General features: G+C 46.4%; 1 protein-coding gene across 1 annotated transcript in view; it reads left to right on the plus strand.

Moving 5' to 3' along the window:
* The first annotated feature begins 584 nt into the window (after window positions 1–584).
* The window catches only part of LOC120936480 (dysbindin domain-containing protein 2-like), a 29,610-nt gene continuing 15,231 nt past the window's right edge, over window positions 585–14,963 (plus strand). Inside the window, exons 1-2 of the mRNA XM_040348856.1 lie at window positions 585–784; window positions 921–1,056. Of these exons, the coding sequence (XP_040204790.1) occupies window positions 641–784; window positions 921–1,056 (280 nt within the window). The 5' untranslated portion in view covers window positions 585–640. The remainder of the gene's footprint in view (window positions 785–920; window positions 1,057–14,963) is intronic.

The following is a 14,963-nucleotide window of genomic DNA, read 5'->3' on the forward strand; positions in this document are numbered from 1 at the left end:
AGATTGCAGGGAGGGAGGGGGAGAGGAGAACTTGCGCTTGAGTTAGTGGCGGAAGTGGGAGCGGGGTACCTGTCAAAACTAGGTACCCACTCCCCTCCAAAAACGACATGCCAAATGTGGCATAGGAGGGGTTGAGGAGCGCTTGAAGCAGAACTTCCAATTTTGGGTGGAACTCCACTCCAACGTTCCATTGACCATCAATGATTGTGGGGTCATTTGTTTTTAAAGCGAAAGAAATGGAAGGCAAATGTAACAAACCCACATTTTCAGGTATTTTATTTTTGGTAGAGTGTTGCATGATGGAGTAGTTGTCAGTCAAACTATTGCAGCACTGAAATATGAAAAATAGTCTGGGGTACAGAATATACTGGCTGATACCCCCCCAGCGATTACATTGTATATTTACTTCTACAGACATGTCCATCAGATGTGAAATGGGGACATCAGTTGGGATGTATGCAATCCTTGTGTGTAATGACATCCTTGTATATACTTCCCTGCTAGGATGAGAGTAGAGGGTATACAGACTATATACACACTATATCCAGACATATAAACCAAGTTCCATGGAAGAATGAACAGAGGGATCAGCAGAGAGGACAGGCTGTACAGTCCAGCACTGACACTCCATTCTCTAAGGATGAGTAATGAGACGTGTGTGTCCCCGCCCCGCCCCTCTCATCACACACGAGTGCTGTGCTCCTGTCCGGACTACACAACACCGCCGCGCCTCTGCTGGACTCTCCACCGTCCTTCTCCTGGACTAGACATGACAGCGAGACAGGTAAAGCCTCTATAGATCTCTATGGTCCCGCTGCACAGGGAGGACCGGGCTCCGCTGACTTGGGGGGACTTTTCCTGTAGTTGTGTATGGCGGAGATGAGTGATCCGGGTGGTGTCATGTTGTCTTGTCTCCCCAGGGACACCCCCTGTACCAGAGTCAGACCTCCGGTACTCAGCACCTCCGGGACCGACAGAGGTTCTTCGAGGACGTCCTTCAGCATGAAGTGGACCTGTACTACCCGCACACGCACCTCATCCCTGAGCGCTGGAGACGTGAGTGCACCATAGGGGGGGGGGGCATGGAGGGAGCATGGAATGGGCACAGGGGGAGCATGGAGGGAGCACAGGGGGGGGGGGGCATGGAGGAAGCACAGGGGAAACATGGAAGGGGCACGGGGGGCATGGAGGGAGCACAGGAGGTATAGATAGTGCTGTATATACAAGTTGGGGGGAGCTTTTTGGAATGAATGTTTGTGGGTCCAAGGCTGAGAAATGAACTCCTTGGTAAATATTGGTTGCTCATTCTCCCATCTGCAGTGTCTACCAAGGCATGGCACATTTTGAATATTCATGGGGGAGGGGTATTTTTGGCATACATTTCACCCGGCATTCACACATTTTAATATAGAGTAGACTTTCTCCAACTTTTTTACCCCATGGGGAACCCTTACAATGATGTTGATGTCTCAGGGACATCAATGGGACATCAATGGGAATAATGCCCCCCATACAGTGGTGGTCAGGGAATAATGCCCCCCATACAGTGGTGGTCAGGGAATAATGCCCCCCATACAGTGGTGGTCAGGGAATAATGCCCCCCATACAGTGGTGGTCAGGGAATAATGCCCCCCATACAGTGGTGGTCAGGGAACAATGCCCCCATACAGTGGTAGTCAGGGAACAATGCCCCCATACAGTGGTAGTCAGGGAACAATGCCCCACATACAGTGGTAGTCAGGGAACAATGCCCCCATACAGTGGTAGTCAGGGAACAATGCCCCACATACAGTGGTAGTCAGGGAACAATGCCCCACATACAGTGGTAGTCAGGGAACAATGCCCCCATACAGTGGTAGTCAGGGAACAATGCCCCACATACAGTGGTAGTCAGGGAACAATGCCCCACATACAGTGGTAGTCAGGGAACAATGCCCCCCATAATGTGGTAATCAGGGAATAATTACCTTTTACAGTGGTAGTCAGGGAATAATGCCCATACAGTGGCAGAGAGGGAATAATGCCCCCATACAGTGGCAGAGAGGGAATGATGTCCCCCATACAAGTGTAGTCAGGCAAGTATGCCCCCATACAGTGGTAGTCAGGGAATAATGCCCCCCATACAGTGGTAGTCAGGGAATAATGCCCCCATACAGTGGTAGCCAGTGAATAATCTCCCCATACAATGGTAGTCAGGGAATAATGCCCCCATACAATGGTAGTCGGTGAAGAATGCCCACCATACAATGGTAGTCAGAGAATAATTCCCCCCCCCCATAATGGTAGTCAGTGAAGACTGCCCCCCCCTGCAATGGTAGTCAGACAATAATCCCCCCCCCCCCCTATAATGCTAGTCAATGAAGAATGCCCTTCATACAGTGGTAGTCAGGGAAGTATGCCCCCCTACAATGTTAGTCAGAGAATAATCCCCCCCCCCCTATAATGGTAGTCAGTGAAGAATGCCCTTTATACAGTGGTAGTCAGGGAAGTATGCCCCCACCCCATACAGTGGTATGACTATGGAATGGACAGACTCATCCACATAGGTACGCAGGGGTGGGTACACGGACCTGGGTGCACAGGTTTTGTGCCAGTGTCCATGCACCTGCCCCTGTACTATGGGCTGGACATAAGATCAGGAAAGTGATCACAGAGCTCTCCATCCTGCACAGATCTGATTGTGGTGTGAATGAGCCCTAATACTGACGTTCTCTCCCAACCTCTCCTGTGTCACTCTGCACACTTGTTTAATAATAAATGGCTACTTTCAGTTACACATGTAAAATATTTGTCAACAAGTCTCTAAAAAGACATTTGTTTCCATTTTGGAGATTAGCTTTCCCCATGGGAAAATGAAGTGAAGACATGTAAAAAAACACGATTTAATATTGCAGCTACACACCCGATCGGGATTGTGCGGATCTCTGCTTGCACGCCGCTGTTTTTAAGAAAAGAAGAGAGAAAGATGTAAAACACCTTCCTGGTAGCGCTGAATAAATAAGCACATGGCACAGCTGTCAGGAAAACATCCCCACAAGTACAGGAACATGCCAGTACATTGTAAATACAACACAGGATATAGGGCCATATCCTCCTTCCAGGCACAGGCAGGCTAATGATAAGAAGGTTTATGGTGGATCTGACACATAGAAATCACATTGTTTCACAGCTAATTTCAACAAGCAAACTATCTTAAAGTGTTACTAAACCCAGGACCCTGCATTCATTATATCTGTTCTCTCACAGTACACAGAACATGGAAATGCAATGGTTTTAGTAAATATAAACTGCTAAATACTTTTTCTCATCAGCAGTTATAGCAGTCCTGTGACTTTTATCAGTATCTGGTTAAAGCTTGTAGGAGGAGTTTTCATTCTCCCCTGATTGTCTTTGAGGATGCAGGACCCCTAACCCTCTGTCTGGACAGTGCTGATTGGCCTTGTGCTGATCACATACACCCTCAAAAATAAAACTCTCTAGCATTACACATCAAACTGAGCATGTGCAGAGTGACTCCAAGGCTCTGTGCTATCAGGAGATGGATTGGGGACAGTAAAAGAAGGGGAGGAGACAGGATCAAACAGCCTTTTTACACAATTAACCCCTTAGGTTCCACAGTGAATATAACAAGCATGCTTTACTGCAAAAACAGACTGATTTTACGGTTTTGGGTTTAGTAACACTTTAAAAACTTTAAAACCTAGGAACAAAAATGTTATATATTGCAATGTACAAATCCTCAGCTTATACTGCAGCTTACAAATCCTGCCCGAAAGTTAAACTTTGACATAGGATTGTGTCGGTTCCTGGCGCTGCATATGCATTCACTCATAGGTGTGTGCAGCCTATTGCATTAGGGTGTGCACCCCAAAACTCAAACACACATGCGTGTGTGTGTGTGTATAGGGAGATGATGCAGCAGATTCAGTGCTGCAGATTAACACAATGGGGGTTATTCAAGAAAGGCAAATCCACTTTGCACTTCAAGTGCAAACTACAGGTGCAAAGTGCACTTGCTGTAAATCTGAGGGGTAGATCGGAAATGAGGGGAAGCTCTGCTGATTTTATTATCCAATCATGTGCAAGCTAAAATGCTGTTTTTTATTTTCCTTGCATGTCCCCCTCAGATCTACAGCGACTGCACTTCCAAGTGCACTTTCAGTGCAATTTCAAGTGTACTTTGCACTTGTAGTTTGCAGTTGTAGTGCAAAGTGGGTTTTCCTTTAGTAAATAACCCACAATGGATTACTCGGGGTGTGTAGTGTGTGACAGGGCACAGTGGATCCCCCCCCCCCGCCCTTGTGCCCGTGTGCCGCACATTCTTCTGTACACTGGATAATAAACTGGATGGCGCTAGTGCAAGGGTTGATTGGGGTATGCCCAGGCATACCCGGCACCCCACCTATGCATCCACTTCTATGGGCTGCCTGTCCGCAGCTCGCATCTGCCAGTGGCTCTGCACGTGGGATGGCACTAATCTGCCGTCTGGATGAACCCTAAAGATCAGGAATGATCCAGGCAGCCATCAGCCTGTCATTGATTTTAATAGAGAAGTATGAGATTCATAAAAAAAATGATACTCACCTAAGTGGATGCGCCAACAGTCCGATCATGCATCTGTCCAGTGGCGGCCCGCCCATAGGGGACGCACGGGCGCCGCCCCCCCTCCTGTAGGCACAAATTTTTTTTTTTTTTTTCAATGGCACCTTTAACCACTTGACCACCAGGCACGTAAACCCACTTAATAACCAGACCAATTTTCAGCTTTCGGTGCTCTCACAATTTGAATGACAATTACTCAGTCATACAACATTGTACCCAAATGAAATTTTCGTCCTTTTTTTCACACAAATAGAGCTTTCTTTTGGTGGTATTTAATCACCGTTGGTTTTTTATTTTTTGCGCTATAAGAGAAAAAAGACTGAAAATTCTGTAAAAAAAATGAATTTTTCTTTGTTTCTGTTATAAAATTTAGCAAATTTTGTATTTTTTTCTTCATTCTTTTGCATAATGTGAAAGATGAAGTTACGCCGAGTAAATAGATACCCAACATGTCACCCTTCAAAATTGCACACGCTCGTGGAATGGCGCCAAACTTCGCTACTTAAAAATCCCTATAGGCGACGTTGTGGGGTATTGCAGAGTATTGTGGGGTATTGCAGAGTATTGTGGGGTATTGCAGAGTATTGTGGGGTATTGCAGAGTATTGTGGGGTATTGCAGAGTATTGTGGGGTATTGCAGAGTATTGTACAGGGTATTGTGTATTGCACAGTATGGGCAGGGATAGCTGAGCATGTAGGGATGGATGGATGGCTGGATCTGTGACTGCATTTGTCACAGATCCAGCCCACAGCACTCGTGCTGCATCCGCTCTCTCCCCTCTCCTCTCACACTGTACCGTTTGGTACAGAGAGGGGAGGGAGGAACCGGCGTCATCACATGACGCCGGTTTGTTTACAAGTGATCACTCCGTCATTGGACGGAGCGATCACGTGGTAAACCGCCGCCATCAGTGGCGATTTACCGCGATCCGTGATCTGCCGGGTCCGGAGGACCCGGCGGTCACGGACATTCCCGTGTGCGCGCCCCATGGGGCGCGCGGGAGTGCGATTCTGGGAGGACGTCCATGGACGTCCTCCCAGAGTTAAGGAACCGCCTTGTAGACGTCTTTCGTCTATAGGGCGGTGATTAAGTGGTTAAGAAAAAAAAATTTCCTTTAGTACAATTAGACTGAGCGCCGGCCACCATTGCCCTATGAAGTTCCACGTCAATGCAATCTTTAGATTGCAGACGTGGCGCTTCATTTGCAGGCTTTTATCCCGCCTTATGGGCGCATTGCACAGCGCTGAATAGCTTCCCGTGCATCCGTATCCACTATGGGCGCCGGGAGCTTACTATTGCTGTGTTACTTCCGGGATTCATCTTACAGGTGCAAACCGGAAGTGGCGTCACGTGGGAAAGCTCCGTCGTTTACACTGCCCGAGCGGAGCTGGGAAGGTTAGCCATGCCATTGCCTCATCCCATCGTCTCGTTTATTATTGAATGAAAATCAGGTGCACTGCCTGATCCCCACCCATCCAACTCGGAGCCTGTTATTGTAGTTAGACTGCTGGGACTTGTAGTTCTCCATCTTCTCCTGGGGCTCATGGAGAAGATGGAGATTGGAGAACTACAAGTCCCAGCAGGTTATACATACAATAAGGCTCTGAGGTGGATGGGTGTGGATTGCATGCACCTGAGCCCAGGAGAAGATGGGGAACTACAAGTCCCAGCATGTTATAATATAAGGCTCCTAGGTGGATGGGTGTCCGGACATCCATCCACCTCGGAGCCTTATATTATAACCTGCTGGGACTTGTAGTTCCCCATCTTCTCCTGGGGCTTAGGTGCATGCAATCCACCATCTATGGGACTACAAGTCACAGCAGTGAAAAAAACTGGACAAAGATGGTGGATTGCATATGCACCTGAGGGCCAGGAGACGATGGAGAACTATAAGTCCCAGCAGGTTATAATATAAAGCTCCGAGGTGGATGGATGTCTGGACACCCATCCACCTCGGAGCCTTATATTATAACCTGCTGGGACTTGTAGTTCCCCATCTTCTCCTGGGGCTCAGGTGCATGCAATCCACACCCATTCACCTCAGAGCCTTATTGTATGTATATGATAAACAAAAAAGGGGTAGTGGCGCTGCTAGAACCAACCAGGGTTGTATATACAGAATATGGGTATCCTGTAATAATGGGTCTGTGTTGGGTAACTGTAAAAGGCGCGACTTTTGACACGTGTTATGTCAATAGCGTCTTTTCTCAGGACGTTTCGTTCAAAAGTTCAAATAGCCAGGCTTACTCAAAATATGAGGTTTATTCGTATCTCTCTTGGCATCAGCTTGTAAATACACACAAAGTTCAAATCTTCATACAGCTTGTTCTAGTAAAAACAAAAGATAGTTAGGTATAAGCTTAAAAGAAAGTACAGGAACGTCTTGCTTCTGTAGTGAAAAGTGTCAGCTTAGAACAGCTAGGTGTGAGGTAAGCTTTTGTGTAGGCCTAACGTAAATAAAGTGTCCTTGGTGAGATTCCTTTTTAAGTGTATGTGTAGAAAGAATCATATGGTGTATGAGTGTGTAAGTGTGTGTGTGCCTATTAGGGTGACCACGTGTCCCGGATTGCCCAGGACAGTCCCGCATTCTGCAGGCCTGTCCCGGGCACCTTCACTCTGGGACAATACAGTGTCCCGGAATGAAACTGACACAGGTCCCAGCATGAACCCCTCAGAGCTTAAGATGTGACACCCCCCAAACTAGTGAACTACAGGTCCCAGCATAGATCTGTGAAATCTATGGGGTCACACCCTTAGATCTCATGGATTCATGCTGGGAGTTTCAAAATTGGGGGGGATGGGGGTCACATCTTTAGATATCGGTTCATGCTGGGATTTGTAGTCCTTTACTTTGGGGGGGGTGTGACCTCCCCAAAGTTAAGGACTACAGGTGCCAGCATGAACCCCCCCAGAGCTGAAGATGTGAGACCCCCTGCCCCCCAAATAGTGAAGAACTACAGGTCCCAGCATAAACCTGTGAAATCTATGGGATCACACTCTTAGATCTCAGGAGTTTCATGCTGGGTGTTGTAGTCCTTCAAATTGGGGGGGGGGGCACATCTTTAGATATTAGGAGTTCGTGCTGGGACTTGTAGTGCTTCACTTTTGGGGGGAATGTGACCCCCAAAAGTGAAGGACTACAGGTCCCACCATGAACCCCTTAGAGCTGAAGATGCGACCCCCCCCCCCCCCAACAAGTGAAGAACTGCAGGTCCCAGGATGAACCGGGGAAAACCATGGGGGGGGTCACAATTGTTTTTTATAAAAAGTTATTTATTTTTTTAGGAAGGGGGGGGGTGTCCCTGAATGGCAGTTTGGAAATGTGGTCACCCTAGTGCCTATATGCCAGTTCTCTTTTTATCCTATACAAAACTATATGTCAGCTAAATACATGGTAACGCCCTTTCTTGAATGGATGCTTAATATGGTTTCAAACTAAAGCGAAGTCACATAACTCCACCCATTATCCTGTCATGGTCAAACTTCAGAAATAGAGATTACTATTTATCCCCATATCTGCATCTTCCTGAGAGCTGACCTATCTTTCAAGCTGATTTGATTGACAGCAACATAACAGTTTCCTATAAAAAAACATAGACCTTTCTGTTAAATGCCAAATTCTTACAATAGATACAGAAGTTCTATACCAAACTTACAAATGCATATCCAACTCATAATTGAATGACTATATATATATATATATATATCACATACACACACATCACTTCACACAAACTCTAAATAATTAAACAACAATATCAAAAAGTAGCTTTAGCTTTAAAACATGTGAAGACAGTATTTCTGTTTTCAGCTCTATGACATCTGAACTCTGTGTGTATTCTTATCTGTGAACCTACTGACCTTTTGAACCCATGTCAAACTTGGACACTGTAGAACAACTGCGCCAAAATCCATTCATTCATGCCTAACCTATTTCAAGACCTGTCTTTTGCTAGGCCAAGTAAATCTCCAAAGTTAAAGGAAGACAACCTCCAAACCAAAGATCTTGGTATAAAAATCCAAATTAATGTAATTATTCTACAGTAACCTAAAATAGGGCCAAGTCCAATGATCTGTGGACACCCTAGAATCACACACTGGAAGAAATTAAGGTGTGTGTAGGTTGCCCCGTTGATGGTACCAAATAAAGCTAACTGCCAGGTGAATGGCTAAGCTTGGACCTCCAGCCTAAGTTGGTATCCAATTATCACGTGTAATAGAAAAAGGAAAAATATATAAAAGTGATTGAATATTTAAAGGAAAAAAACAATAATGGTCAGGATCCTGTGCAGGCCAGCAGATGCTGGATATAGCTGTGACTGAAGTGTACACCGCTGTGACTCAATTCCTAGTGTATCTAGAAGCTAAATACTATCATTCAACTCTCAGATCCTGAAGTGCACCAGTATAACCAGAATTATAATGTCAGAAAATGGCAAAAAACTTTCATGAATGGTGTATCAGAACTGGCTGGGTGAGGACAACGGCCTCCGTTGGTTCCCAAAATTATGGTAAGGTGATATAAAATGTAATTAGTGATGTGTGCAGAGTGATACCAGGTGTGTGGTCAGGACACTGTGCAAACCAGCAAGTTTAGCTGAATAGGGCTATAACCAGATAAAGTAAAACCGGGGTGCCAGACAACCCAAAGCAAACCTGCCAAATTCCCAAGGTCTGATATGTGGTGGCAGACCAGTTAGGAGGTATAGACAAAAAATATATAAAAAGAAGAACTAAAAACTAGACTTAATCAGATCAGTCAATTAACCAGATATAGAATCTCCAATAAGGGTGAAAGGATAAAGTTGCCACCTAGGAGTGCTAGAGTCCCAATGGTGGATCCAGGGGGGGGGGGGCAACAGGGAAATTGCCCCCCCCCCCCAAGACAATCATTTCACATTGGCTTTTAAAAAAAAAAAAAAAAAAATCTTTTTTTTATGATTTTTTTTTTTAAACTGCTTTGCGGTGCCTGCAGCTACTGCTGCCGAGTCTCTCACTCTCTCTCTCTCATCACCAGGGCCGGACTGGCCCAGCCCGGTAGGCTGCCTGTCCTGAGGCTGCTTTGAGCTGTAGCTGACTGCAGCGCTCCCCCTCTCTCCTGCGTGTATGACACCGGGCATCTCTTGCTGTGTGTGTGAGAGCTGGGTCTGTGTTTGGCTGTGCTGCCTGTGCTAGACCTGCTTGTGTGATAGTAGATGGAACACTGATTGAATCAGTGTTTTGTCTATCACACAAGCCTGTCTAGGGAGGGACCTTGCTAGAGCACACTGCCCTGCCAAACACAGACCTACAGCTCCTGTTTGTTCCATGACACATGTCGGGAGAGGAGATACCTGCTGTGTGTGATCGAGGCAATGCCATGGTGAGTGCCATGCACAGTTGTGCTGCATTCATATACAAAGTGGGGCTGCATTAATAGACAAAAGTGGGGCTGCATTAATAGACAAAAGTGGGGCTGCATTTATAGACAAAAGTGGAGCTGCATTAATAGACAAAAGTGGGACTGCATTTATATACAGAAGTGGGACAGAATTTATTTACAAAAGTGGGACGGAATTTATTTACAAAAGTGGGACTGACTTTGTTTACAAAAGTGGGACTGCATTTATATACAAAAGTGGGACTGCATTTATATACAAAAGTGGGACTGCATTTATATACAAAAGTGGGACTGCATTTATATACAAAAGTGGGACTGCATTTATATACAAAAGTGGGGCTGCATTTATATTCAAAAGTGGGGCTGCATTTATATACAAAAGTGGGGCTGCGTTCATATATACAGTGGGGCTGCATTCATATGTACAGTGAGGCTGCATTGATCTCTTGTACCATGTCTCCAGTCTCTGACCATCCCTTGTACCATGTCTGCAGTCTCTGACCATCTCTTGTACCATGTCTGCAGTCTCTGACCATCTCGTGTACCACGTCTGCAGTCTCTGACCATCCCTTGTACCATGTCTGCAGTCTCTGACCATCTCTTGTACCATGTCTGCAGTCTCTGACCATCCCTTGTACATGTCTGTAGTCTCTGACCATCCCTTGTACATGTCTGCAGTCTCTGACCATCTCTTGTACCATGTCTACAGTCTCTGACCATCTCCTGTACTATGTTTGCAGTCTCTGATTATCTCTTGTATCCTGTCTGCAGTCTCTGACCATCTCTTGTATCACGTCTGCATTCTCTGACCATCTCTTGTACCACGTCTGCAGTCCCTGACAATCGTCTACAAACTATGGGATAGATTTATGGCATTTATATTTAAATATTTTTTACTAGTAATGGCGGCGATCATTGATTTTTTAGCGGTACTGCAACATTGCAGCGGACACACCGGACACCTAATTGAGTTCTGTAAGCAACACCTTATTTTCTGGCAGTGCCCCTCCCGAGACTAGACTCTGGATCCGCCCTTCTAGAGTCCACAGTGGTAACAACAATATGATACACTACGCTGCTGTAACTTACTTGGCTTTGTTTCGAATCCTCAACGAATTTGCGCCGTAAGTTACGGCGGCGTAGTGTATCTGTTGCGGCGTAAGGGCGAGGAATTCAAATAGGAGTAATGGGGGCGTGTTTTATGTTAATACGTCGTGACCCGGCGTAAACAACGTTCTTTTTTAACTGTGCATGCGCCGTCCCTGGGGGTATCCCAGTGCGCATGCTCGAAATTAAACCGGAACCCGCCAATGCTTACGACGGTGACGTCATTCTACGCAAATTCCTATTCGCAAACGACTTACGCAAACGACGTAAAAAATTCAAGAAATTGTACGCGGGAAGGACGGCTATACTTAACATTGAGTACGCCTCAGTATAGCAGCTTTAACTATACGCCGGAAAAAGCCGAACGCAAACGACGGAAAAAAAAGCGACGGGCCAGGGTACGTTCGTGGATCGCCGTAAATAGCTCATTTGCATACTCAACGCGGATTACGACGGGAATGCCACCTAGCGGCCACCGAAAAATTGCATCTTAGATCCGAAGACGTACGAAGACGTACGCCTGTCGGATCGATCCCAGATGCCGTCGTATCTTGTTTTGAGGATTGAAAACAAAGATACGACACGGGAAATTTAAAATTACGCCGGCGTATCCGTAGATACGCCGGCGTAATCCTTTTGTGGATCTGCCCCTATGGGTTCCACTGTTCCTGATAGGGGTAATTGTGTCAAAGTTCAAACCACATATGCAATCCCTGGTAAATATGTGACAACTATAGATGTGACTTCAAGTGCCGATCCCTTGCAGTCCAATAATAGGTGACTGTTGTGCTCCCCCGCTTAAGACCCCACTCACCAGATGTCGGTACCCAGGCGGTTGGTGATGGTACCTTACTCCCTTCTGTTGCACAGTGCTCTCTGTTGTATCCTGAGCGATGTCTGTGTTCCGTGCCGCTTTTCAGAGATGTTAAAAAGGGGTGGGTATGTCTTGGGCGGCAATGATGTATTTTGTCACTCAAAATGGAAGAAAGGAGATCCACATAGCGTAATATGTTTTTTTAAAAATGCTCCAGAATTTTTTTTATTTAAAGAAAAATATTAATATATCATAGTGGAGGTAACTCCACGGCAGGTCCCAGGGATAATTGGGTCCCTCCCAAGAAGTTAAAAAACAAAATGAACAAACAATGAGCAAAAAAATGGTTTGCTGAGCTGGCCGCCTGTCCTGTGTGAGCTGCAAACGATAGCTACCGACTCCGCCGATGGGCTCCTCCGAGGGCGTTCGTGTCAGCCGTTGGCAGCTGGGATGGTTGGCGAGCGAGCGTGTGTACGTACGGACGTGCTTGCGTAGCGGTCACTGACGCGTTTCGTCATGTGACTTTCTCAAAGGTCACCTTTGATGCTGAGCTGTATACTCCTGAAACTATGGGTGGAAGAAAGTGGAATACAGGGGACAAAGTAGGTGGATTATATAAGGGGTGTGGTTTACAAGAAGTGGGAGGGGCGGGGTCTTGCGCCCCCCCATCCTAAAACTTCACCAGCCGCCACTGCATCTGTCCCCTGTCCGGTCTAAGACTGAAAACTAAAAGAAAGAGATCTCTACTTATACAAGACCCCTTGTCTTGTTGCCAACATCCCAATTATATTGAAGAAAACAAAGTATCCCCCACGGGACTTTATAGGCAACCAGGTCACCAAAATTCATTCATTAAAAACGTATTTTATTTGATACATATTAAAAGAGAAAAATGCATATGTAGCATAGTGTCTGTACTTAAATAATAAAAGTACACGATTCACTGTACATACGTATTGTTGATGAATTTACATACAATATATTCATGCTGTCTCCAGTCTACCCGACGCGTTTCTGGTTTAAACACCTTTCTTCAGGGGTATTTGACAGGGAGATGTATATTTATTCAGTAATTAATTCAAGGTAGTGTTACATTTTAAGGGTCCATTTAGATTTGTTCATTGTGTTAGTGCATGTGTGTTAATGTGCGCTATGTCACATGTTAATGTGTGTGGCATTAAGGAAGCCTATTGTAATCAATGGGCTTTCGATGCACCAAAACGTCCCAAGAATCGCACGTGTCACTAAACTTTTTGGCACAATGGTGTGTTGGCATGCAATGCAGCGCGTTGCAATACTCGTGTTGCCTTAGTGCAGTGGTCTCCAAACTGCGGCCCGGGGGCCAGATGTGGCCCTTTGCTTGATTTTATCCAGGCCCTTGGGGTGCTTTTTTATTCATTGGCACCAATGATGGGCCAGAATTCCTCCCAATGACCCCAATGATGGGGCAGAATTCCTCCCAATGACACCAATTATGGGGCACCATTCCTCCCAATTATGGGGCAGCATTCCTCCCAATGATAGGGCAGAATTCCTCCCAGTGATGGGGCAGAATTCCTCCCAGTGATGGGGCAGAATTTCTCCCAATGACACCAATGATGGGGTCCAATGAAACCAATTATGGGGGATTTTGTACTCCTGATGGCCACATTCCGGCCCCCTTAAAGTCTGGAGGACAGTAATCCAGCCCTTTGTTTAGAAAGTTTGGAGACCCCTGCCTTAGTGCATTGGGGTGCTATCTAAAATGAATGACACCGCAATGCACCAACGAATGTAATGTGCATTGTGGTAATGCGTGTGTTAATGATTGCGTTATCACAATACATAGATGTAGATCTGTCCTAAAATAGAAAAAAAAAAACAATGGGGGTTATTTACAAAAGCTAAATCCACTTTGTACTACAAGTGCAAACTACAAGTACAAAGTGCACTTGAAATTGCACTGAAAGTGCACTTGGAAGTGCAGACGCTGTAGATCCAAAGGGGGCATGCAAGGAAAATAAAAAACAGCATTTTAGCTTGCACATGATTGGATGAGCTTCCTCTTAGAGGTCGACCGATATGGGTTTTTCTCTGTCCGATGCCGATATTTAGAAATTGGGGGGGGCCGATATATGATGCCGATTTTTGCGGCCAATATTTTAGGCCGATTTTTTTATTTTTTTTTGCAGGTGGCACTAGCTCGTGGCACTGATTGGCAGGTTGCACTGGATGGCACTAGCAGATGGCACTGATTGGCAGGTGGCACTTATTAGCACTGGCAGGTTGCACTGGATGGCACTGAAAGATGGTACTGACAGGTGGCACTGATTGGCAGGTAGCACTAATTGGCACTGGCAGGTGGCACTAATTGACACTGGCAGGTGGCACTGATTGGCAGATGGCACTGATTGGCAGGTGGCACTGGTTGGCACTGACTGGCAGGTGGCACTAATTGGCATTGTCAGGTGGCACTGGATGGCATTGTCAGGTGGCACTAGATGGCTTTAGTTGGCACTGGATGGTGGCGGTGGCATTGGCAGATGGCACTGAATGGCAGGTGGCACTAATTGGCACTGGCAGGTGGCACTGGTGCAAAAAAAATTGTGTCACCCCCCCTCAGTACAGACCCCCTCTCCCTCCAGTATAGACACCCCCCCCTCGGTGCAGACCCCCCCTTCCTCAGTACAGACCACCCCCCCTCCTCAGTACAGACACACCCCCCTCCTCAGTACAGACACCCCCCCCTCCCTCAGTACAGACACCAGAGAGCAGCGGTGTGTGTGTCCCACGAGCGCAGCCCCTCCTCCTCTGTGGGTGTAAACAGAGAGGAGGGCCGCCGCGCTGGGTGTACCAAGATGGCCACGGCTCCGGAGCTAGGCCGAAGCAGCGGCCTTTCCTGATGCAATGGCCGCGGCGGCAATCCTTCGGATCACGGATCAACGGTGATCCGTTGCACCACTAGCCGATTTCTCTAAAACGGCCGATATATCGGTCGACCTCTACTTCCTCTCATTTCAGATCTACCCCTCAGATTTACAGCGACTGCACTTTGCACTTGTAGTTTGCACTTATAG

This window comes from Rana temporaria, chromosome 4, assembly GCF_905171775.1.
Source record: "Rana temporaria chromosome 4, aRanTem1.1, whole genome shotgun sequence".
NCBI lineage: Eukaryota > Metazoa > Chordata > Amphibia > Anura > Ranidae > Rana > Rana temporaria.